Consider the following 24580-nt stretch of genomic DNA (forward strand, 5'->3'; position numbering starts at 1 on the left):
AGCTCAGAAGTTGCATTTCTTGACTGTTTTTTTTTTTAGCTAAAACGAGGAAACGCGGACATCAGTGGGCCATGTTTGCCGCGCGGTTCGGCCGAGTATGCACAACAATAAAACAATAATTATTTTTTAAACGATAATTTATTGATTTAACCGCAAATATATTAGTTTATATACAAAAAGGACGTCAACAAAATGCAAACAGATAGCCAGCTACGCATACCATCAACCGATTCACTCTCCGTGTCTGGCGGGACTCTGGAAGTGAACAAACCCGGTTTATATCTATGTAGGTTATGTCGCTATTGTATAATCGACATTACAGCTAATAAAGTATAGGTAAATCACTAATTCTAAACATTTTTAGAAACTACACAAGGCATACAGATACTCAAAACACTAAAAAAAACTTCTAACTCTCAAACAAACTAGAAATACTGAGTTAATATTAAGAACACATATCTCATTGCTTTCGTAACTACATTATTTTGCTATTATATACATTAAATCCTAGATTGGGACATCAACATGCTCATTATAAATTTCAAACATATTACCATTGTCAATCTTCAAACATTGCAGTTTACATCTAAATATTTAAAATGAAGCATTCGTTTTCCTGTCAACATAACGTTAGGCTCAGACGAGACCTCAACACGCACGTATAACCTACAGATATGTTATATCTGTTTTGAGATGTGTCTTGTGATCCTGGAAAGAAATCTTTATTTTAAATATAGTGTCAGCCACTGCTAACATATCGTTCATCAGAATCACACAAAGCAACCACACATTGTTATATTGTACTCTTAATTTACACTCGTTTTGTAATTATTCTACGAAAATTTATACAATTTTACATAAACAGTCATTTATTTAATTAAGCATTCTAGTGTAAAAATAGATCTATCACATTAAATTTCATGTACAACGCAAATCATTGAATTGTTCGCTTTTATATTCCGTGAAACAAACTAGTCGCCGTATATGATAACTAAATAACATGCATGGTTAACTTGATACATTTGATACAAAATATGTGTTCTACGAGCAATGGAAGAAAACTATTACAAAGGCACGACTTGAAGGCAACACTGGCCAAATGTTTATTTAAATATAATAACGTGACGTAATACCGCTGTGTGCGTGTGAGGGCGTGACACGTGACGCGCATCTGGGCGACCGCGTGACATACCCAATACTTGGCACTATACAATGTCTCGTCATACACAGCTATAAATTACAGAATATATTCAAAATGCTGAAGGCAGTGCTATTATACATTATAATGAGCATCCTGACCAACTCACTCCACTTCTAAACGTATCGGTAGTATATAATAGTTATAAATGTACGCAAAACGCCAAAAATAAAATGCTTACATCTAAGACATAATTTGTCGATAAAATAATAGTAGTCCATATAAGTTTCATCACTCATATAATGGAGGTCTGGGCAAATTTATGAATAACCACTGCAGTATGTACCGACTACTGACTCTAATTTGTAAACATCTTGTACCAAAACAAGTCAACACATAAAACATGTCATAACAACCCAAGTTTGAATACGAACATTATAAATCACAAAACTCGACCGTCGCCGGACAAGAGTTTAATAATTAATCTACGAGTGCCGAGGCAGCGAGGAACGCAACGTATACTAAAGGTCACTGGTAATACAAGAAGCGCGTCGTGAGGTCCACGAGGGGCGCTACAGGGGCGCAGGTCTCGTATTACGAGTGGGGCGGTGAGGACGACGCCTCACGAGTCCGGCGGCACCTCCCACTCGGCCAGCCCGCGCTCCACCAACTCTCTGTTCAGGAATATTACTTGCTGAAACAACAAACACAAAACCATGAACAAAATTTGTACAGATAACGTGGACTTGAATGCAGAGTTTAAAACGATGAAAATTTTTTTTAATTTATTTTTTCTTCGAGATTTAGAATTTGAGATTTAAATAATTAGGTTATTTTAACAAATTTTTGTTCTGCATTTCTTCAACACAGTGTCTTAAACATTTATCGCCATTTCTTGTTCTTTGCGATCAATAAAAATTCGTTTTTTGAAGTTATACTTCTTTTGGTGCGATGGAGAAAAATGATGAGAGTGAATTTTTACGATGCGCGCGCACACCGACACCTGAATTCTACATCGTGAAGTTAGTTCTAGGTGGTATGAAAATTGATAACTATGTTTAAGTTGTATATTCTGGTATTTTTATATTAAGAACACCTGTTTCGTAACTAATAGACGATAATACGTCCTAATAGTAACCTAATATCATTCATTACTGATTATATACATATAAACTAAGTATTGAAACAATTATTTATTTTAGTAGTAATTTACATTTTGTATAGTGCAATAATTAAAATTCATTCGAATATAATGTCCTTTTGCAGTGTTTAAAATGAATCGTTCATTTTTTGTAAACAAAACAATAAAAATATCGAAGCAAAATGGCGGGGATTCGAATAACCTACTTTTTTTTACGGCGCGCGACGTTCTGGTAGTGTGGAACGCGCGTAAACGAAAATGTTCTTTTTTTGAAATTCATACAGATATCACGCATCGAGCAATAAGAATGTGGTTGTCTGTTGAAACTCTTTGCGCATGAAGGGATCGAAAAAAAAACATAGGTGTGTTGTTATGAAATTTAGTACAACATTACAACACTCTTTTGGGTGATGTAATGGTTATTAGAACATTGGGTGTTTTAATGTTGGCAATAAGCAACTGTTTCAGAATTTTTAATAAAGGATTTAAAGCATGGGTGTAGATAAAAATTATTACATTATTAACTAAAAAATATTTTTTTGTTTTCGTGTTGTTTTATTTCTGGTATATTAACAAATTTTATGTATAAATAAAAAAAACTATACTTGTTTATATTAACCTAAAATTCTGAGTGTTTATACTATCTTTGATCTTAACTATTTGTTAAAATTTGATTTATTTTTCCATACGCTAAAGAAGTAGGTATAACTTCTAACGCGTGTACATAAGTACACACACCCTTTTCTTGGATCAGAAAGTGATGGATACGGATCAGTCATTATTAAAATATAAAGGGTGTCCAGCGGGAATTTTTCAACTTTAAATAAACGTTACTCATTTGTTAGCGGGGTTAGGGCTGCGGAGGGGGTGACGTTAGAAGCGACGTTTCTGCGGATTTGTCAGTCGCCATGAGTCATTGGTCGGGCGCGCACCGCGCGTATGCGGTGGAACAATATTTGTTGAACGGCAATTCGCCTATTCGAGCGCGTCGTGCTTTTTGTTTGCATTACAACATTCGGCGATTAAGCGATGGTCCGAGTACGCAGCTTATCAGAACGTGGGTGCAAAGATTTCGAGAAGAAGGGACAATGATCAATAGGCCGCCACCAGGACCGTCTACGTCGGCAGCAACACCAGAACGAGTGGCACAGGTGCGTCAAGAAATTCTTAGAAATCCAAGGAAATCAGTAAGAAAGATTGCCGCCTCTACAGGCATTAAGAAGTCAACTGTGCATACGATTTTGAAAAAAAAAACTAAAGCTTCATCCCTATAAAATGCAAATTGTCCAAAAATTGAATGAGAACGATTATGTTTCAAGAGAAAGGTACGCCAGAACGGCTTTGCAACGATTTCGAACCCCCAGAACACTTGGAAACATATTGTTCAGCGATGAGGCACATTTTCACATCGGGGGTTACGTAAACAAGCAAAATATGCGTTACTGGAATCCCAACAACCCAAGAGAACGTCATCAGAAAAGTTTGCACTGCCCGAAAACCACAGTATGGTGCGCCATCTCAGCTCAAGGAATAATCGGACCGTATTTTTTTAATCAGGGGGAAACTGTGGATACCTCTGTATACTGCCGCATGATTGATGAGTTTTTAGTGCCGCAATTGCAAGTTTTTCCAGGACGCAACAATAGGACACATTTCCAGCAAGATGGGGCAACCCCGCACACTTCCAGGGTGTCCATGTCGAAGTTAAGGGACATTTTCCCTGGAAAATTAATAAGCAAGTACGGAGACATAGCCTGGCCACCACGATCGCCTGACTTGACGCCCTGTGATTTTTTCTTGTGGGGATACCTCAAGTCCAAAGTTTACTGTAATAATCCCCGCACCATATCTGCCCTACAAGAAAATATCCGGCGTGAAATTGATGCAATCCCCCAAGCACTGTGTTCGCGCGTATTCGCCAATATGAGGGTTCGCTTACAAGAGTGTGTTACGCGAAATGGACGTCACTTGGAGGACATTATTTTTAAAAAATAAAATCCGCAGAAACGTGCTTTGTTTTAAAAATATAATAAATATTTTGAGTTTAATAATATGTTTTTTATTTAAGTTTAAAAAACAAAATTTTCCGCTGGACACCCTTTAGTTTTGCCTGAGCTACTACTCACTAATCTATATCTAAGAAATTTTTGTGGAACATTTAAATTTTCTTTAGTAAGGAAATCTGCTGTCAAAATTTTTAAATTTTTAACATGAATACAAAATCAGATAATACATATATGGCAAGAAGTAAAACTTTTTACAAAGATCTACATAGTTAGAAAGGTATCATTAACTCTAAAACAAAGACATCTTAAAAACCGCCTCTGAACACTTTCTATACGATCAGCATAATATTTACTGTAAGGATACCATAGATGGGTTTTCTTTAAATATTGTATATGTGCGGTACCTGCGGGTTGATCGTCAGGTAGAGATGCACTAGCGGCAGCCCGCCCTCGTCGTAGCCCGCCACCTGCGCGTGCAGCAGCTGGCCCGCCGTCAGCCCCGCCATGATGCGCAGCGCCTCGCTGCTCCACTCAGCTTCTGACGACCGTCAACGGCATCAAACACCCATCCCATTACTAGTTCACCACTTCCCACATTAGCAGTCCCGGATTTTTATTTTTGATACAAACTGTTACAATACCAATTACATTAATCAAGTACTTTGGTATTGCTAGACCCCATTATACGAGGACTCCCAAAGCCGGAGCAGTTACTGCGCCATCACCTCAAGTTTGTTAGTAAATATGTAGATCACAATCAGGGCTGGCTTCTACGAGGTGGTTAAATAATTTCAAGACTTGCGGCACGAGCGTGCTACCGTGCGACACGCGGGTACCGCGAGAAGACTGTTCTTTCTGCTCCGACTATAATTGTCAGGTTTATACAATCGAACCAGCTCATTATGAATACCAAGGTCATCTATTAAGCCCCGGCTAACTTTAAGTAAGGTAGTTGCTTGGTCGAGAGCCCGTCTGATTTCTAGTGTTGTATCCGAGGCAACCGATGAAATACGCCGTCGGGTACATGTACGGGTATCCAAGTATCCGCTCATACACGAAACGCAAAAATGCTGTTGTTTTCTCCAGCATATGCAGCAGAATTTTTACCACATAGCAAGAGTAGCAATAGCTCCGGACCCTACGCGAAAGGGGGCCCCGCATATTTAAACCCCCTCATCTCTGGCGGAGTGTAATTTTTTGAGCGAAACTTATTACGCTGATAGTATATTGAATTTACTTCATGTGGCAAAAACTTGAAATATTACTAAATTTCCTACTAAGACAATACAGGTCAGATTCAGAGTCAGACCGATTATTGCTATTTATAAAGGCTACTTGAAAGAATTTGCTACGGACCCCGCGTTTGCTTAATCCGGCACAGCACATTAGACAAATACCTACGCCCTTTAAATACACTAATGAGCTTTGATTTTTTTGGCATTGAATGACATGAATTAATAATAATGTAAATAAATTCAAGACTGACTTAATTGCAATATATATTCAGTTTACATAAATTACATCATTATAATCTCAAGGTTATGATATTTTACTTTCTTTTGTTCAATAAAAGTATAACAATTGCTACGGACCCCGCGTTTGCTTAATCCGGCACAGCACATTAGACAAATACCTACGCCCTTTAAATACACTAATGAGCTTTGATTTTTTTGGCATTGAATGACATGAATTAATAATAATGTAAATAAATTCAAGACTGACTTAATTGCAATATATATTCAGTTTACATAAATTACATCATTATAATCTCAAGGTTATGATATTTTACTTTCTTTTGTTCAATAAAAGTATAACAATAAACAAACACACAGGTATATAATTAATGTTCGTATTTTGATTGGCTATTTATTTTTGTTTCCTCGTGTATTATTTGCTTAACTTAGATTTCTTCATCACACTAGTGAATGTTGTATACATTCAAGGTATTGGGGTGAAGTTGTATCATTAATTTTAACTACTGCTTTCAAGTCAGTTTGGCCGCGCGTTCATAGGCGCCAGTTTTAAACTCTGGTTCCCGAGAGGAAGAGTAAGATCGAACTCCACCCCTGACAAAGATTTTTTTTATTATATTATATTTATATTTTATGAATTTGTAAAGCATAATATTATATAAATTTGTTTTTTTATTCTAGGCTAATATGGAAATACGTTGCTCTGAGAAAAAAATTCACTTGCATCGTAGTTCAAAAAATCACACAATAACTGCTTTTTTTTAGATGCCATACTGCCAAACTGCGCATTTGTATACTCAGGTGCACTCGGACGCTACATGTGTATGTAAACACATGATCGGAGCGCATTCGGATCGGACAATGACGCCGTTTTTTTGTAACTCGGATCATTTTATAAGAAAATGGACTCACCTAAGAAAAAGTTGAATGAATTGTTAGAAGTTTGGCTTTCACTGGTTACTATTTTTTTGCTTTTATTATTTTTAGTTCAGCCATAAAGGGCATTTTTTTTCTCAAAAATAATTCTTTTAGAATTCTTTTTGATGTCATTTCTAACATCCTAGATACTATTTGGAGGTTACGTATCGAAGCGTATGATAAAGAATTGTTCTTTCAAATCTTCTTCTGTTTATTCATTTTTTCTTCTATAAATTTATTCAATTTCTTAATAAAACACTTTTCTAACAATTTAATTTTCATTTAAATTATATTTGACACTTATTATAGGATACCTAATAATAAATTTTTATTGGTCAAAATCATTTGAATCTATTTATCTGATTTGAAAGCAAATTTTGTAATAACTATGCGAACGCTAGTTACATAATTATAGTATGGGTGTAAAGTTTTATTTTATCTGATGTTTAATGTTGACTAAACAAAGTACTAAAAACCTATAAGAATATTATGATTCCAGTGGTTACCATTATTGGTGGGTTTGACGAACGCAAGCACAGCCTCTGTTGCCTGAAAAGGCAGAGTCATGAAGTCCTGCCGGATCTGCTTCAGCTGATCGTTGTCAACGGTGAGGTACCCTCCGAAGTCAACCAACTTCACCACAGACGTGTCGTTCTCTTCTGACGTTGATATCACTTGAGCGCGGTACCAGTTGTTCTCGGTCGGTGCGGCGCAGATTGAACCCTCTGTCAATGTAAAGAAAAGATAAAATATTATAACGAGGGGACTCTCATTTGCCTCGACGAGCAACAATTTACATCGACCTCGAATTCCACGCAAGAAATTTTAATCTATTTGGTTGTAAGCGGAAGTGTAGATGGCATGTCCAGTACGTCATACAGAGTAGTTGTGGAGCACGTCCAACATTTTTTTTTTAAAGAAAATAAGGCTAGAGACGAGTAGGACGTTCAGCTGATGGTTATACCAATTACAATGCAGTGCCGCTCAGGATTCTTGAAAAACCCAAAAATTCTGAGCGGCACTGCAATTGCGCTCCTCACCTAGAGACATAGGATGTTAAGTCTTATATGTCCAGTAATTTCACGAGCTACGGGGCCCTTCAGACCGAAACACAATAATGTTTAAACATTACTGCTTCGCGGCAGAAATAGGCGCGCGCGTCGAGTTTTCTTCTCACCCCCTGTGTGAGGGCGGAAGGAGGGTGTCAGGGCGGGGCCCTATACCCTGGCATTTCTTTTCCCAAGACGTTGGGAGAGTCACTTGATGATACTTGGGGTCGTCACTACTTGCTTGGGGCACAACGATTTTTTTTTTGTTTTTGTGTTTTTTTTTGTGCCTTAGCTCGTAGCTTAGTCGGTCAGTCTGTCAGTTTTCGCCTTTTCCGGGGTATTGTGGAGTTTTCATCCTCCTCTTCATTTACGCAGTCCCTTGAGTACGCCTTCATTTTTCGTCTACCCTCCTGTCTGGGGGTCTTGCATGTAGCGGGGCAATTCCCACCAGATGAGGATGTGACGAGGCGTCTGTTCGCCGGAACATGTCTGTTGTAATCCTTCTTACGAAGGCGTCTAAATTTTCAATTTTCAAGTCTTTGGAGATTGTTGCGTTTCGTACGTATCGCGGTGCCCCCACTATGGCATGCAACGCAAGGTTTTCTTGTGCTTGCAGGCGATCCCGGTTCCACGCTGTGAGATACGGGTACCAAGCTGCTGCATAGGTCAGTCTGGACCGTATGTATGTTTTGTATATCATCAATTTAGTTCCTAGTGGCAGCTTGGACCGCAGGATAGACTGGAGCTTGGCGCGAGCACCCCTCGCCATCCCGATGGTGTTGTCAATGTGCTTCTTGAAGCTGAGTCTCCGGTCAATGGTAACTCCCAGGTATTTGACGTCCGGCCTCCATGGGAGTTCCTCCGACATCAGCTTCAAGGGTGAGGGTAGTTTTGTATTTCCGGTGATGATCGCCTGCGTTTTCGTTACGTTCACAACTAATCGCCATTTCTTCAACCATCCTGGTAGCGCTTCTAGTGTTGGTTGGAGTCTTTTTACTGTAAACTCAGGTCTGTAGGAGGATGCCTAGAAAGCTGCATCATCCGCGTATAGTACTAGCTTAGCCTGCCCAACGACCGGGATATCGTCAGTATACCAGGCATAGCAGTGCGGAGAGAGACAGCTTCCTTGAGGTACTCCGGCTCTCACTTGCCTAACACTCGATTGGCAATCCTCCACACAGACAAGGAATCTTCTGTTTGTGAGAATGCAGCTAATATTTTGATTATTTGCACTGGCATCTCAGTTTTGATCATCTTGTACAGCAACCCCTCGTGCCATACGCGATCGAAGGCCTTCTCCATATCTAGCAGTACGGCTGCGACATATTCCTTCTTGTTGTGGCTCACGGCCATCTCGTTTACCATTCGTGTGATTTGCAAGGTCGTGGAGTGTTCCGCTCTAAACCCGAATTGCTCCTCTCTCGGTTTTGCGTCACATGTTTCAGTAAGACTCTCTCGAAAAGTTTGGAGAGAGTGCTTAGCAAAGTGATGGGTAACTTTCCGGTTTGCGGGCGTCCTTCCCTGGTTTTAGAAGCATCACCACCTTGCCTGTTTTCCAGGCGTCTGGAAAATGGTCGGAGCGGAATATGCCGTTAAAGATGCGAGTGAGCACGACCACACTCTTCCCTGGCATGTTCCTCAGTGCTTCATTGGTAATTTGGTCCAGACCAGGTGCTTTTCTTGTAGGTAGGCGTTTGATAAGCCTTGACACCTGGCCTGGAGTCACGAACAACTGGTCTTGGTCGTTTGTGGTCTCTCTTCCTGCTAGATATGCCTCCACAAGTTCCTCCACCCTTCTGGTGTGCTGGGGATCCAAGTCTGGATTTGGTGCGAACTGTCGCTCCAGGCTGTCGGCCAGGATTTCCGTCCTGTCTGCCGCTGCGAACTTCAAAAGGCCTTCGCGATCCAAAAGTGGTTGGACTGGTATAGAAATAGGCGCAGTTGTGGTACCCATAATCTAGCCGGCATCCTGTGCAAAGGAGCCTCCCACTGGTATAAAGACCCCAAACATAGTTTTGCCAAGTTTTCTTCAGAAGATAAAACCAAACTATGGAAGGAGCTTCCTTGTACGGTGGTTCAAGGACGATACGAAATGGGTACTCTATCCTCCAGGTGTTGCAGGAGAATGTAGGCGGCGGTGATCACTCAACATCAGGTGACCGTGACGCTCGTTTAACCTCCTCTTCCATAAAAAAAAATTAATAATTAATACTCTAGTATTAGGTTGGGGGAAGTTTCTTCACCTCTTGTTATTTACAAAGTGATAACCCACACTCCTGGGATGCTTTACAGAAATTAAATTTGAAAACAAATTTATGAAAGATGTGGGACTGAACCAGTGACCTCGCGTTCCGTGCGAGCGCTCCGCCATTGAAAATTGAAAAAGTTTATGAAAATTTCTTCTTAATACACAATCTTTTTATAGTTTCCAAAGCTTATATGTATGTGTTACAGTATTAATTAATTGATATGTATTGGACAAGAAATAGTTACAACCGAAACAGTTGGAAATCTTAAGGTGCAGGTCAGGGCTACATGGGTGAGGCATTACCACTTCTTATGAGTGAATAGACTTTCTTGTGACCACACCCTTTATCAATTACGGCCGCTTTCTCTCAACATCTAGCTTTAATATTAATCATCAGTCGGTGGCAGTAGATCAGAATCGATGTTTCTGCTCTGCCGTAAAAGCTCATAATTAACTTTGCCTTTCCAATTCCAACATATACAGCCTTGACTTAACACGGGTTTTGCCACAGTCTATGAAGTCTGAGCTACCTTTGACCCTGACCTTTTTCGGACACATTCTTGTCGGAAGTCAACCACTTTTCATCTTTATTTCATTGAGCTCATTATATGGTATCCACATATGGAGCTTTTTTGGATATTTTGCTTTTATGAGACAAAACTGTTTGTGGTCAGTTCTTCAGTTATGTCGTAACTAGGTCATGGTAATTGATATGCCGATTTTAGTGTTCTTTTTAAAAATCGCGTGAGGGTTGAAAATACTTAAACCAACTTTGTGCTACTCAAAGAAAAATTTAGAGAAATAAAAATTTTGACTGTTGCATTTCAATATTATATTCTTGATAATGTTCTGTATTGCTCATCAATCACAATTTTAACACAAGGAACAATAAAACCTTATGTGGGGCGATGTATATCTATGCATTTGCAACAAGATCAATTTGTGTCGAAATTCAAAAGAATTTTTTAAAACGTTTGTGTGGTAAAGGTTACTATAACATAATTGATTTTCTTAAAGACACCACAGACTGGCAATGGAGCGAACACCCTCAGGCTATTTAATTATACATTTTATTGAACGATACTACATAATATATTGTAAGTAAATTAAGAAGAAAAAAAGTCCGCTGAGTTTCTTGCGCCCGTTCTTCTCAGGTCTGAGGCATACTATTTTGAATAAACACATTTGACTTTGAATCTTACTGACAGTATACTTATGTTTTATCGCAGCTTGCGTTACATTTTTTCTTTTTGTAATAAAATTTTATTAGGTTCACTCATTTTGCAGAGAGAAAAATAAATGAAAAATATCTGGTAATAATATTTTTGTATCTTATATCACAAATTAAGATCAAAGCTACGTAGGTACACTGTCATTTAAGTGTTGTGTCGTCGTCAAGACGTTCTATTCTTACGTATTGATTCGCGAGGTCTCGTTCGGGGCAAACCACTAGTTTTGTGAATTACATCAAAATTTACATGTTGGGAATAAATAATATTTAAAATTGTTATTCAGATAACATTTATATGTCAGGGCTAATACTGGTTACGTCAAGGCTGTTAACATATGAACAAGTTTTGTCAAGAAGTTGTGAGTTGAAACACTATTTTTTTAACGCAATGGAAAGTTTAATATCTCTTCTTACACAAATATACAACGGACTAGTAAAAAAAGAAGGACTCCGCGCCGTGATATTAGCAAGTGAAGCACCTTTATGCTAGTGTGTGTGAGAATATTTTACACAATTTTTTCTCCCTCAGATAATCATATATCCACAAATACTTTTATATTATTGTTTTTACACTTTTTCACAACGCACAATGGCATTATTTAAATATTTTATTGCGACGCAAACTGATCTGTCACAGACGATGGAAAATCTCATAATGGCGGCCGATCGGCTTGTATTAGTGTATGCGTGGGGCTATGTATTTACACGTTTTCCGGCTTGTTTTGGTCCCTCACTTTTATGTAAGGTGACACGGAGTCCTTATTTTTTACTCGTCCGTGCAAATATATAGATATTAAATACCGTTACTATGTATGGCTGTGTTATTTGATTAAAATATTTCCAAATCACAAATTTAATTCTATACTAAACTTTAATTTAGTATTAAATTAACGAACGATTTAGTAGTTTAAGTGGGACCTTCGCTTAAACAATGTTAGTAATAATCTTTAATTTTCGTCAAGGGTATTTGGATATTTGAGGAGAAAGTTCAAAGGTCTTTCTGATAATAAGTTAAACACTATTATTAATCATCGATAGTTATTGCAATTTTATGTGAGTATTTATTTTCAAATCGTGCGTTACATAGCTATAAAATATTACATGTGTATAGTAGACATTATTAATGTAGGTACCATATTATAACAAATTTAAAATTTGCCACAGTAAAGTCGTAACACTTCTGACTAATATTTAATAATTTTATTTGCATTAACTAGCTTTCCCTTGCGACTTTAATTACGTAAAACATACACACGATGAAAATGTATATATTTCCGTATTTTTGTTTATTTATTTAAAAAAAAATATGGAACAGTCATATCAATGTAGTAGTAATCTTAAACCTAAAATCAAGGCAAAATAATTCATGCAATACATATGTATAGCTACTATATAAACAACATTGATCATTTTGTTTGAGAAAACATTTGCCAAAACATCACTATAACCTTTCTTACGCACTCAATTGTACGCGGCAGTTATTCTCGTGTGACCTTGACCGCAATCATAATAAGACGGAACACATTATATACAATTTAAAAGTTTTCCAAAGTCAGCTTTACAGATTTAAAAATGAAAGTGGTTTAGTCAACTAGAACTATTTACTGCGCGAATAATATCTACGTGGTCATTGTAGTTATGAAATATATAAAGCATATCTAAGCTAGTGTGACAAGTGACTCGATAAGTCTATGAACATGTATCAACTTTCGTTGTATAATATCGTTTAAGGCTATATACCGGCACTTACCTTTCACTGGTCGCGGCAATGACGGAACGTCCGGATTCTGATATGTCGCGGCCATGAGCCGATGTAGGGCGTGTAGTGAAGGGAAAGTCGGGTGTAGAGGTTGTTGTAGAAAGAAATGTCCCGCGCTCACGAGACACGTCATTATAGTCTCGTTATTTACAGACTCCACGAGCTGCAACTGAACAATATAGTACACAACTAATTTATGCAGCGAACAAATTAACAACTGTTCTTTGATCAGATAAAAACAGATCTTGTAGCAAATTAAACATTTGAACAACTCACCTGAAGGAACTCTGGCACTAATGGTGCCAGCCTCTGGTACAATTCTGCGCTGATCTCTTGAGTTGAAAAATTTGGAAATCTTTTCTCTGGAAATTTCTCATTAATCATTTCTAACGCAGCTTCAATTTCACTTTCAGTTCCTATAATAAACAATTTGAATCATAATCCTATTCAAAACCATATAATCAATAAGTCTAATTTTAAAATTGTCAGTGTTTACCTTCAATTGCACATATTTTTTGTTTTGATATTTCAGGATGCCTCCTAACGTATACGGTTGCACCTGTCTTAGCTTTAATACGAATTACAAACGAACCACATTTGCCTATTAGTAGACCAACAAGAGTCTGAGGTATTAAAAATTGATGTATCCTTAGCCCCGGGACAGTGGGAACTATGTTCATAGTTACAGGAGGTGGACTTGCAGCCTCTGAGCATCCTTTTCCACTATCACTAGAACCCTGGAATACATGTTATTGTTAAAAATTATACTCTAAGATAACCAAGCTTGAACTATCTTAACTTTAAACAATTGGACCATGCACTTTTTTCTGTGAACAAACAGTAATGTGCAAAGCAACATTTGATTTGGTGCCATTACTGAGCCACTGCATTTATGTCATAATGGTACATTGGAGGTGTCACTTAGAATATTAGGGTTTTTAGTAAACCAAAGTGACATGATGTAATGGGCAGGTTTTATATCATTTACCATCAGATGAACATCTTACAATAGTTTTACATAAAATTCCACCAACATAAAGGAATGTAAATTGAATTGCCTTTTTTTTCAGTGTTCAGCAAATTATTTAGTACCGTCACCATGGCTTTAGATACAACATAATCCAATTGATGAATTGATATTTACCTCACTGTGATCATCTGAAAAATTACACATAGACGGACTAGCTAGCATGGGGTCAACTGGACTGTGGTTGGCAGAGTCTCTCTCAGAAATTCTTCTGTCTTGTGAAGCTGCATATCTGTTCTGACCTTCATGTTCATTATTATTACTATGTTCCTCAGTCTCATTTATATTATCTGAATCATTAACAGTATCATCAGTTATATTGCTTTCAGAAGCCACAGCATCCATCTTAGAACATTCAGACTGACAAAATGGTTGTGAAATAACATCTTCAGAAATATTCTCTGACAATACTGAATTTTCACAAGGCTCTGTAGTTTTGGCAGAGCTGGGATTGTTGATATTACAAGTCATGTCTGTTCTGAAAGATGAGTATAATTGACATGTTGTTTCTTTAACAAGAATAGGGGCATCCTTTGTAGCTACAGAATCCATGTGGCTATCTCTAACAAAAGACATTTTTTTTTCTTTATCAATAGACTTTTTCCTAATTATTTTTTCTATTTCTAAATCAATTTCTTCATCAGTCAACTCTAAGGGTGAAGACCTTTGGGAGCTACTGCCGTTCGGCACAATATCAATTGGAGCAGATTTAATGATACTGCGATCAATCCTTCCCAGGGGAGTCAGCTGTGTACATTCAGCTTCAGCATTTAAGGCTTCTGCTAATTCTTCCTTTAAGCTTTTTATTCTTTCTCTTCCACCTGGGTCAGATTTTGCATATTCTCTCTTTTTCTTGAACCAAAAGATTCCTAACAAGACTGCTATTGATGGCACTGACCACATAAGCAATTGGCGACAGGGTGCCATTTCCAAGAGCCACTTTTACCAATAAACTATAACAAAAGATTTTTTTAATGCAACAAAAACAATTTCATACATATATAAAACACATAATTTAATTTTTTAAGTGCAAAAATCAATTTACATGTCAAAAAAAATAAATAAAAAAAAGGTAGAAAGGTAAACAGGTAAAGGATGTCACAGTACTTTAATTATTGCATGCAGTATCAAGCAATAGTAATCAACTTCTATTCTCAAAAATTATAAAAAAAAAACAACATATTTATAAGGAAAAAATGATAAACTGTCAAAAAGTAATCGCTCAAAATTAGAAAACTATTGACAAATTTCATTCAATGTCCTGTTTTAATCATAAATTAACTTCTCTACACACTACTCACTCCCCACCACTGGTAGGAGGATACACTATACTTGGCAAGTATTGTCCATTTTTTATAAAAAAACACTATTCCACTAATTTGATAAAATTATTCAATTTTTCAATTTGCAAAATATGATTTTTGTTAATTTATATAATTTTCATCTATAGTCGATAAGGCAGGAATTGAAAGATATTATTAAAATGATAATTCTTCTATACCCCACACTTTTTTTACAATAAAATATATTTTTTTTACACTATTTTCAATTTAAATTTATTTTCTATTTTTTAGTTGAATTTTATATAAAGCATGCTTTTTAGTTTTTTTTAAATATTATTTATTTTTAATTTTTTAGTTAAATTTTCTATAAAAGCGTATTTTTAAAACTATTAAGTACTTTAACATCAATTCCTGCCTTATCGACTATAGATGAAAATTATATAAATTAACAAAAATCATATTTTGCAAATTGAAAAATTGAATAATTTTATCAAATTAGTGGTATGTCATCGGTCCTCGATAAATCTACAAAGTTTGAACATAATCTAGCCGTTTAAATCATAATTCTAGCCGTCAAAATCGCGCCCAAAGAAGTCGGTTACAAACATACAGGTGAAGCTAATATAAAGCGTATAAAAAAAAAGTTTATTATTCAATTATTATTCCAATACAAAAAATAACTACATTTTTACGATCTCTTACTATCCTATCTACTCCATAGTTAAAAAACTAGTGATGTGTAATAATATATAAACCTTTGTAAAAAAAAAATACAAAATCATTAATATTTTATTGTTACTAATAAGTCAACACACTGAAATGCAACACATTGTTCTCACTATTGAACCAATGCTACAAAAAGGCAAGCCTATTAGATAATTTTGTTTGGAAAATAATATGAATTGACAACTACAAAACATTCACTATCTTTTCAAATTATTCAAAAGTATTTCAAATAATTCTAATTCTACTAAAGAAAGAGATATTATTAAGTTACTTAAAAATCCTAATATTATCAATAATAAGAGAAAAAAAAATGTGATCAAGAATCAATAAATGCAGTCTTTCTAAAATAGCAAATAATTTTGAATGAATGGCTATGAATTTTTACATGAAACTTATTACAAAGAACTAGTTTATCAATTTATTTTCTATCTGAGTATTTCTTCCTTAGCTCATTTCAGTCTTTGACATGTGAGAAATACAATCTATGTCAGGCAGACTTGCTTATCGAAAATAAATAATTACTTCTCTAAATTCAGAATGGAAGCTACACAAATCAAAAGTGAAAATTTGACAAAACAGTAAAATACTAAAATTAACCTTCATAATTTATTAATAGTTTAAATTATTTTATAGTTTTGGTTCATTGAACATACACTAAAATAATAAATATTTTTTGATAGATAGGTTAGAAAATTATCAATATTAATTTTCTTGTTAAATTTAAATTTATGGTCAAGTATCCATAATTAAAACAGTTTGGCAATACAACCACATAAAAAATTGTACATAAATAACAATATACAGAAATGTGTTAAAACATAATATTTAATTCTTTTTATATTTTATCAAAAAATTGATAACTGTAACAATGTGAATAATATCAACAGACAGCAACCTCATTTTGAAATAGATAACAGAAATCATAATATTTAAAGGTAAACTGATAAGGAAAAAAATATTTTTAATTATTGTTACATACTAAATTTTATGTAATTAAATAAAAGTACATACCTGTTCCATTATAATGAGTAGAATTAATAACTCAAACGCAAATCTACGAAAATAGTAAAGCGAATGACCTATTCACAATACCGGTGATACCATACGGAAATGTCTCAACTCAAGCACGGACGACACATAATTAAAACTATTTGCAATTCTCTGCCAACTATTTAACTATGCATATTTTATAGATATTTAATATTCTAAATATTCATGGGTAGTCACCACGTGCTTATGTTATTACTTACGGTGTCTACGTTAACGTTCTCGCTTTGGGTCACGAGCAGCAATGTGGATATACCTTGAGGGGAAACACGTAAGCATTTGCACGAAATAAAAAAAGAAAGGTTACGCAATTAAGTTAAACCAAAATTTAAGCATTTTAAAATACTAAATTATGGTACTCGATCCTACAAAATCCTAAACACAATTCCTAAAACTATCGTAAACAGAGAAATAGAATATCATTTCATGAAACCCCGTGATCTAAATCTGTATAACGCCGGCAATTTATGTGTTTTACTTACTTACTTTGAAAGAAAAAGACTGACGATAGGGTTTTTTATATTAAAATAAATACAAACACACTTCTAAAATACGTCAAATTAAACTTTACTTTTGAATTTTGCTCAAATATAAAATTCCAATAATCCACGTGCTCACAATGTTTTCTATCGAAGCACAACAAAATTCAATATGGCGACAGGCGACTACATAGTGGCAACATCAGCCTGCAGTCACCACTATGATCACCACAGATTATTAATCATAATAACAGAATATTATTATTGCTGCTTGATGTATGTACCTAATTATTATTTTATTTTAAACGTATGCTACCACTCTTCCATATGAATAAATTATGCTTTTATCCATACTGTGTGTGATCTTTGATGAATAAGTACATTTACTAACTATCTAAACATTATATATAAATATTAAATTCAATAGCACCAATTTACAGCTCTTTTGGACTATTATTATCAGCATGTATTTACAACTACAAGGCTCATTTTTTTAGCGCGCGACAATAATATATAGTTTATCATTAGAGATCTTCTAATAGGGAAACCTTATAAAATATATATAATAAAATCATATTTTGCGGAAAAATCAACTTTTCATATCAGTTCCACATATGGTACACTGAGCCTTAATGATTATACTAATTGGTATTTAACTAATACATAGTAGAATATTCGCTCAATTTGATTTCGTATGCTCTATAGAAAATATGAAAATTATGTATAAAAATTATTTCGATACTTCAATAATTGGTTTCCAAGATATAGGATTGTAAACATGCGCATAGCGCGACTTTCGACCGACCAATGCTCCCTATGTGTGACGTCATAAGTCAACACGCAGTAGCGTGAGATAGAGAGTACCAGTAGGTACTTTGCTCCGGTACAGGTTACTTTTTCGCAAATATTGTTTCAAATGTTTTATATAAATATAAGAAAGGAACATGACTTTCTGCCGAAATGTAAAAGCAAAACGACTAAATATGGAACTAAAGAGAGTGTTAACCTGTGACGTCACACAGTGGCTTATTTATGGGAACTTTAGATGTGTGTAAAATCTAAACTAATTGGTATTTTGATAATGAAACAAATTACCAGTCTATTTATATACCTTTAGACTTTATTGTAACAAAGTTTCAATCGATTTCGCATAACCATTGACATTCTTCATTGAATTGTTTTGGAAATAGTTTACAAAAACAATATTTTTATCTAATTAGTGACTTATTATTTAAAACAAAATGAAATAACTATTATATATTGCACTTTATATTAAACAAAATTATATTACTAATAACATTCGTTATTTATGAAGTGAAACCTTGTTTAGCGGCGTTGCGTTGCACTTTTCTTGGGATGGATATAAAATATTTAAGCTCGAGTCAAGACACGTGACTTGACCAAAAATTCGTAAGACAGTCGTTAAAATTATGGATGAAACTTGTTTTTTATGGTATAACATAGATAGCCATTTTTGTGTACGATAGCGCAATATATAAATATTGTATTTTAACCACATAATATAAAAGCCGGTACTTTTATACTGATATATAAAGCAATTCGTGCGAAATGATTCCCTAACCATTCCAAAATATTTAAAAATGCACAACGCTGATGTTCAAGTTTTCACTTCTGCCTACACTCCCGGAGTGCAACCCGTTTATTTTTTATTGATGAAAAGGTTGAAAAAGGTCTAAAAGAATTAGTATTTTTATTTAGATAAAAGTCTACATGATATAAGTCGCAAGATAAAATTTTTTTTCTTTTGCAACCAGGATATTTGCTTCATTGTCTTTTTTCACACTAAACAGGAAAATGCTCAAACCAATCATGTTTGAAATCACGAGAAGGTACGATTGATGTATTTGGCTCCTGTCTTTTATTTTCAGTTTCATCAGATAAACTTGGTATTCTCACTTAGTCTCTTCTTGTTTGTGGATATCCCTGCATAAACTTTTCTCTACTTCAAATTTGAAGTCCTTCTGTTTCATTGGAGTTGGCGTACGCTGCTGCTCCCCGATTCTTCTGTACAATAACCAGCAATTGATAACATCAGGAATGTGATAAAATAGCCTCAAATACCATTTTCTGGTCCTAAATTTTCATTTATATTACCCTAGGAACGAACCTAGGAGGTCCACTCCACCCATATGGGGGCCATCTACTTGAATTAGGGTCTCTTGCTGCTATACAGTAAGGTGTAATTCAGATCTCGCAGCGCTATTAACCTGTATACATTTATTTTTACTTAGAAGTTGCCTCTCTTTCTATCGCGTGACTCATACCTTATCCGACGTTAGGGTTGTCTTCTTTACCTAAAATGGTACCTACCTTGTATATGGTCACCTTATAAAAATAGCTCAGTTTTTTCTATAATATATATAGGTGACGTACAAATCTCGCGCGAGCTCGCTTTTGAGTCCCTACTGGATAATCACACGGGGAGTGAGACAGGCCTAAGTAGTGCTACCCGCTATTGAAGCAATTTTACAAATTTTATTAATATATATAATTTGCGTAAAAATTCTGTAAGAAAGAAAAATTTTATAATGTTGTTGATTATAGAATTTGATTGGTATAGATTATCCTATTGGATAATTCAGATCTCGCAGCGCTATTAACCTGCATACATTTATTTTTACCTAGAAGTTGCCTCTCTTTCTATCGCGTGACTCATACCTTATAATTTTCAGGCTATCTTCTTCAGTTTTGACAAAAGTCCCTTTGTTCCTTTATGCAATGATAGCATGAGAAGACACTAAGTTTCCTTCGTTCAAATCCCTGGCCGAATGCTGAAAATGGGTAAGGAGGTAGCGAAAAATATAAAATTAGAACAAGAAAGCTCTCACATAAAACTAAGATATTAGAAAACTTTTTCATTTATAAAAAAGGCTGTCAAGGCTAAAAGGCTTATTGCAAGAAAGAAAAAGTACACATGCATAGTATAATAAAAAATAGAAAGATGAAATGTACGTAGTTAAGCATAAAGGACTCAAACCACGCTTTGGTCAAAATAGAGTTAAGTATGCCATCGTACTCCTGAAGGTCGAATCTGTCATGTAGTGAAAACCCTATTTTTAAAATGTACAGGGAAACTGTTTTTTTTTTATTTTTATATAGGACATTTATATATATGGAAGATTATTCAGAGCTGGAACTTCAAATGCCTATAACTCAAAACTCTGCCTTTGTGTGGTCCTTTCTGCTTAACTACGTCCAAATATCATTTTTAACCTCCTTGAACTTATCAGTTTTCATTTCAAAATATTATTAATAATTTTTCAAAGCTTAGAATATTATATATATTTGTCAACTTCAGTTATAATGCATCATAGAAAATGTGCTTATAGATTTACTGGTGATTATAGATTTAAATACTGAACATTATATTACATTCACATCAAAACTGTCGTTATTGATATTCTTGTATTCATTTAAACTATGTATCACTCAAAGTTTTTTTATTTCAGTCATAAAATAATAAACGCATTTACGTGTTGGAAATATCAATCAGCCTGGCGCAACTCTCTAATAAAGTTGAATATGTATGGCGTTAACAGTTTTTGTTACGAATTTTCGTTTTCTGTTACTTTATTTGTGTATTATTCAGGGTAATGTGCTTAATTATTTATAAAATAAATGCGTAAGACTTTCTAAGCTATACCATGTAATAAAAAAGGTGTAAAATATGTGGTTTAAAATCTGGCTGGTCAGATGGGAGGAAGAGAATTTTCATGGCTAAATTCTTTTTCGATAAAGAACGGTAAGCACTAATGAACAAATAATAAGCTAATAAAGAATGCTTAAAGTGATAAAGTATTGATTTAATTCATCTAGAATAAAAATTATAATATTATAATCTATCTAGTGTTTGACACTTTTTTATCGATTGTCGATATTTTATTTTAATTTATTTAATTTTTATGGTATCTATAATTTTGATTAATAAATTATATTACCTTTGAAATCCTTTTTATTATATTATATTGTGGTTATGATGTGCAAGAAATATTTAAAGCCTAAAAACTAGGGTTAACTGCTTTTATGTATTCTGTTATAATTTCAGATTCAGGACCCTCGCCTACGACTTTATTGCTACATCTGAAAAACGAATACCAAAGACTGTCTAAACCGAAAATACAACGCAAAACAAAACTATTAATAAAATATTAATTATGTTAATTGTTTTTTTCTTTGAGATAACTAAAACGCACCCCTTAAACTAGTTAAGACTTTGCTTGTTAATTATCGATAAAAATGATGTATTGATCCAACCCTATATATTTATTATTTTGGCAGCTCTGATATTACGTCATTAGTTGATAATGTTGCTATCAAGATTTAGGCAATACAATATAAGCGACATTTCTCATTATTTTGTATGGCACTCTCGTCTCTTGAACGTACTGATTAAATTCTCTTTGATATCAATGTTACATTGAACTGTCATATTTCATAGTAACATTGTCAATATTACTTCTTTTTCGGCGTTACACTTTTGTAAGAGTGGTCGTGGTCGTCACGTCGAGGTTAGTGGCCTGTTTCACAATGCGACGCCACTCGTCGCGAACTGCCGCTCTTCTCGTGCATTCATGCAGAGTACCGTCGACAGCTTGCCTCACTTGGTCCGTCGACCTCATCGGGGACCTGCCCCTTGGTCTAGTGCCCTCGACTTTACCCTGCACTATTAAGCATTCAATGGAGTCGCTTCCACGTCGCGATACATGCCCGAAGAAGTAACAAGTAAGGTAGTAGACAGTCTCTGTTTGATGCCGAGCTCCCGAAGAATGGACTCATTGGTTCGGAATTCAGTCCACGATATACCGAGCATTCTTCTCCAGCACCACATCTCAAGAGCATCGATCTTTTTCTTCTCACTTTCTCGTAGGGTCTATGTCTCAGCAGCGTAGAGGAATATGGGGAATATGAGAGCCCTTACAAGTCGTATTTTTGTGGTTTTAGTGATATTGCGATCCTTCCATATTTTCCTCAATTTATCCATAGCCGATCTGGAGATTGCCATGCGTCGTTTGATTTCGTCTATGCAGCCGCCATTATTTGAAAACAGTGCCCCCAGGTATATGTAAGTAGGCACTACCTCGCAATTTGCTACTTTCTTAACCTCTGGCGAGTTGTTCTTAGCACGGTCGACAATCATCACTTTGGTCTTGCTGCGATTAATTCTGAGGCCAAAATCAAGACTAACGTTTTCCAGCCTGTGTAGTAGCTCTTCCATATGAGGGATGCTACTTGCGAAGAGGGTGGTAAGTAGCGTAAGTTCGATATGTTTTGTCCTCCAATAGTGATACCGTCTGTCCAACCAACCAAAGCAATTCTCATAATCAGTTCTGTCTAGATGTTAAACAGTAATGGAGAAATTATACATCCTTGTCGGACTCGTGCACTGGGGTGGAAACTGTTGGATAGAAACTCATCGGTTCTTACTGAGGCCGTACCATCTTCGTAAAGGTGCCTAAGAAGTGATACCAGATGTTTTGGGGTACCCATTTCTAGGAGAGTATTCCAGTGTTTCGGCCACTTGACTGAGTCAAACGCCTTGGAGAAATCAACAAAACAGATATATGTAGGTTTATTGAATTCTCGGGATTTTTCGATTATCTGGCGGATGGACAGTATCTGCTCCCGTGTACCCTTTCCTTTTACGAACCCAGCCTGCTCTGGCGATATTTCTCTAGATAAATAGGATTTCAGACTCTCATTCAAGATGTGAAGAAGGATTTTGCTAGCATGGGGTATTAGAGCAATCAGGCGGTAGTTGCTGCAGGATTTGGTGGAGCCTTTCTTGTGTAGTGGGATTAACACGGTGTGCGCCCAATCGCAGGTCCTCCATATGTTGTTGCACAGCGCGTGGAAGATTTGTACACCATACTCTCCTGACGCCTTGATTGTCTCAGTAGGGATAGAATCTCTTCCTATTGCCTTGCCATTTTTGAGATGTTTAATCGGCTGCTCTTACTTCATCTTCCAGTATGTCAGGCTCCAGTTCATCGGTATTAGGCTCAGTTGAAGGAAAAGAATGCGACTGCGGATCACTTAACAGAGAGTGACAGTAGGCCCTCCAGGTCTCGGAAATAACGTCCAGTTCTGTTACCGTTTCTCCCCGGGCGTTCTCTATAGCCCACGTTTTGGAAGAGAGGGTTTTCGTGGACTTGATCTTGTGGTGGAGGTCTCTGGATTCGTGCTTATCAGCATGAGCTTCTACTTCGGTACATATTTTTTGAAGATGAGTGTTCTTATCTCTCCTGCATGTCTCCTGAATACGTGCTGACTTTGCGTTAAGGTCCCTCACGTTAGCTCCTGAAGCCTTCATCAACCTTCTTTCCTCAACAAGGGTTAAAGTACTGTCACTCATCCAGTGCTGTCGTTTACGTATCCCCGCAGGTGTTTTTGATTCCTTGACAGCTTTGGATATGAGAGCTTTCGCCTGATCCCAAAGTATGTCTGAGCTCTCTGTATGGGGATTCAACTCCGTCCATTGACTCCAGTTTTGCTCTAATACAGCTGAAAATTTTGAGACATTGTCTACTGTTAATCGCCTTTGATTGGATGTTTTTCGAGCTGCTCTTAGTTTCAGCTTTATTTTGGAGATCAAAAGTTGGTGGTCAGATCCACAGTCAGCTCCAGGAAGCGTGTGGGCGTTCCTGATTGAGGTTTTCCATCGTGACCTGATTAAGATATAATCTATTTGATTGCGATAATTCCCGTCTGGTGAAGTCCAAATATACAGTCTCCTAGGGTGGTTTTTAAAGAAACTGGTCGCTATAATCAAGTCGTTTTCTGCCCCTAATTGCATCAGGCGTTTTCCTCTCTCATTGCGCTGACCCAGTCCATACTTTCCGGCAGAAACGCTTAGTTGATGGGCATTCATACCTATCTTTGAGTTAAGTCTCCCAGTATAAGTATAAGTCAATATTACACCTGTTCGCTATTTTAAGGCGCCTGTAGGTTTTTATGCGCAATCATACTCGCAAACGTGTTACTTATTTTTTACAATTAGTATCGTTTGCTTCTAGTGAATAGTTTGTTGGAATATGA

General features: G+C 35.9%; 1 protein-coding gene and 1 long non-coding RNA gene across 6 annotated transcripts; one reads left to right on the top strand and one right to left on the bottom strand.

The window, feature by feature from the left end:
- Positions 1 to 119: 119 nt before the first annotated feature.
- On the bottom strand, positions 120 to 17705 carry LOC126966927 (A-kinase anchor protein 1, mitochondrial). 5 transcript variants are annotated; one of them, XM_050811233.1, is made up of 8 exons: positions 17532 to 17705; positions 14107 to 14942; positions 13459 to 13699; positions 13239 to 13378; positions 12954 to 13131; positions 7182 to 7400; positions 4690 to 4820; positions 120 to 1832 (listed from the first exon to the last, which is right to left on the bottom strand). In XM_050811233.1, the coding sequence occupies exons 2-8, from the start codon at positions 14914 to 14916 to the stop codon at positions 1761 to 1763; spliced, it is 1791 nt and encodes a 596-aa protein (XP_050667190.1). In that variant the 5' UTR covers positions 14917 to 14942; positions 17532 to 17705; the 3' UTR covers positions 120 to 1760. The 5 variants fall into 5 exon arrangements, with proteins under 5 accessions (XP_050667190.1, XP_050667188.1, XP_050667187.1 ...); XM_050811231.1 differs by having other exon boundaries at positions 4690 to 4823; positions 17528 to 17704; XM_050811230.1 differs by having other exon boundaries at positions 4690 to 4823; positions 17532 to 17703.
- A 3377-nt stretch (positions 17706 to 21082) lies between these two features.
- LOC126966957 (uncharacterized) lies at positions 21083 to 21706 on the top strand. The gene is made up of 2 exons (XR_007729859.1): positions 21083 to 21287; positions 21591 to 21706. It is a non-coding gene; the product is annotated as an uncharacterized LOC126966957 (long non-coding RNA).
- The last annotated feature ends 2874 nt before the right edge of the window (positions 21707 to 24580 follow it).

Source organism: Leptidea sinapis, chromosome 11 (genome assembly GCF_905404315.1).
Source record: "Leptidea sinapis chromosome 11, ilLepSina1.1, whole genome shotgun sequence".
Taxonomy (NCBI): Eukaryota; Metazoa; Arthropoda; class Insecta; order Lepidoptera; family Pieridae; genus Leptidea; species Leptidea sinapis.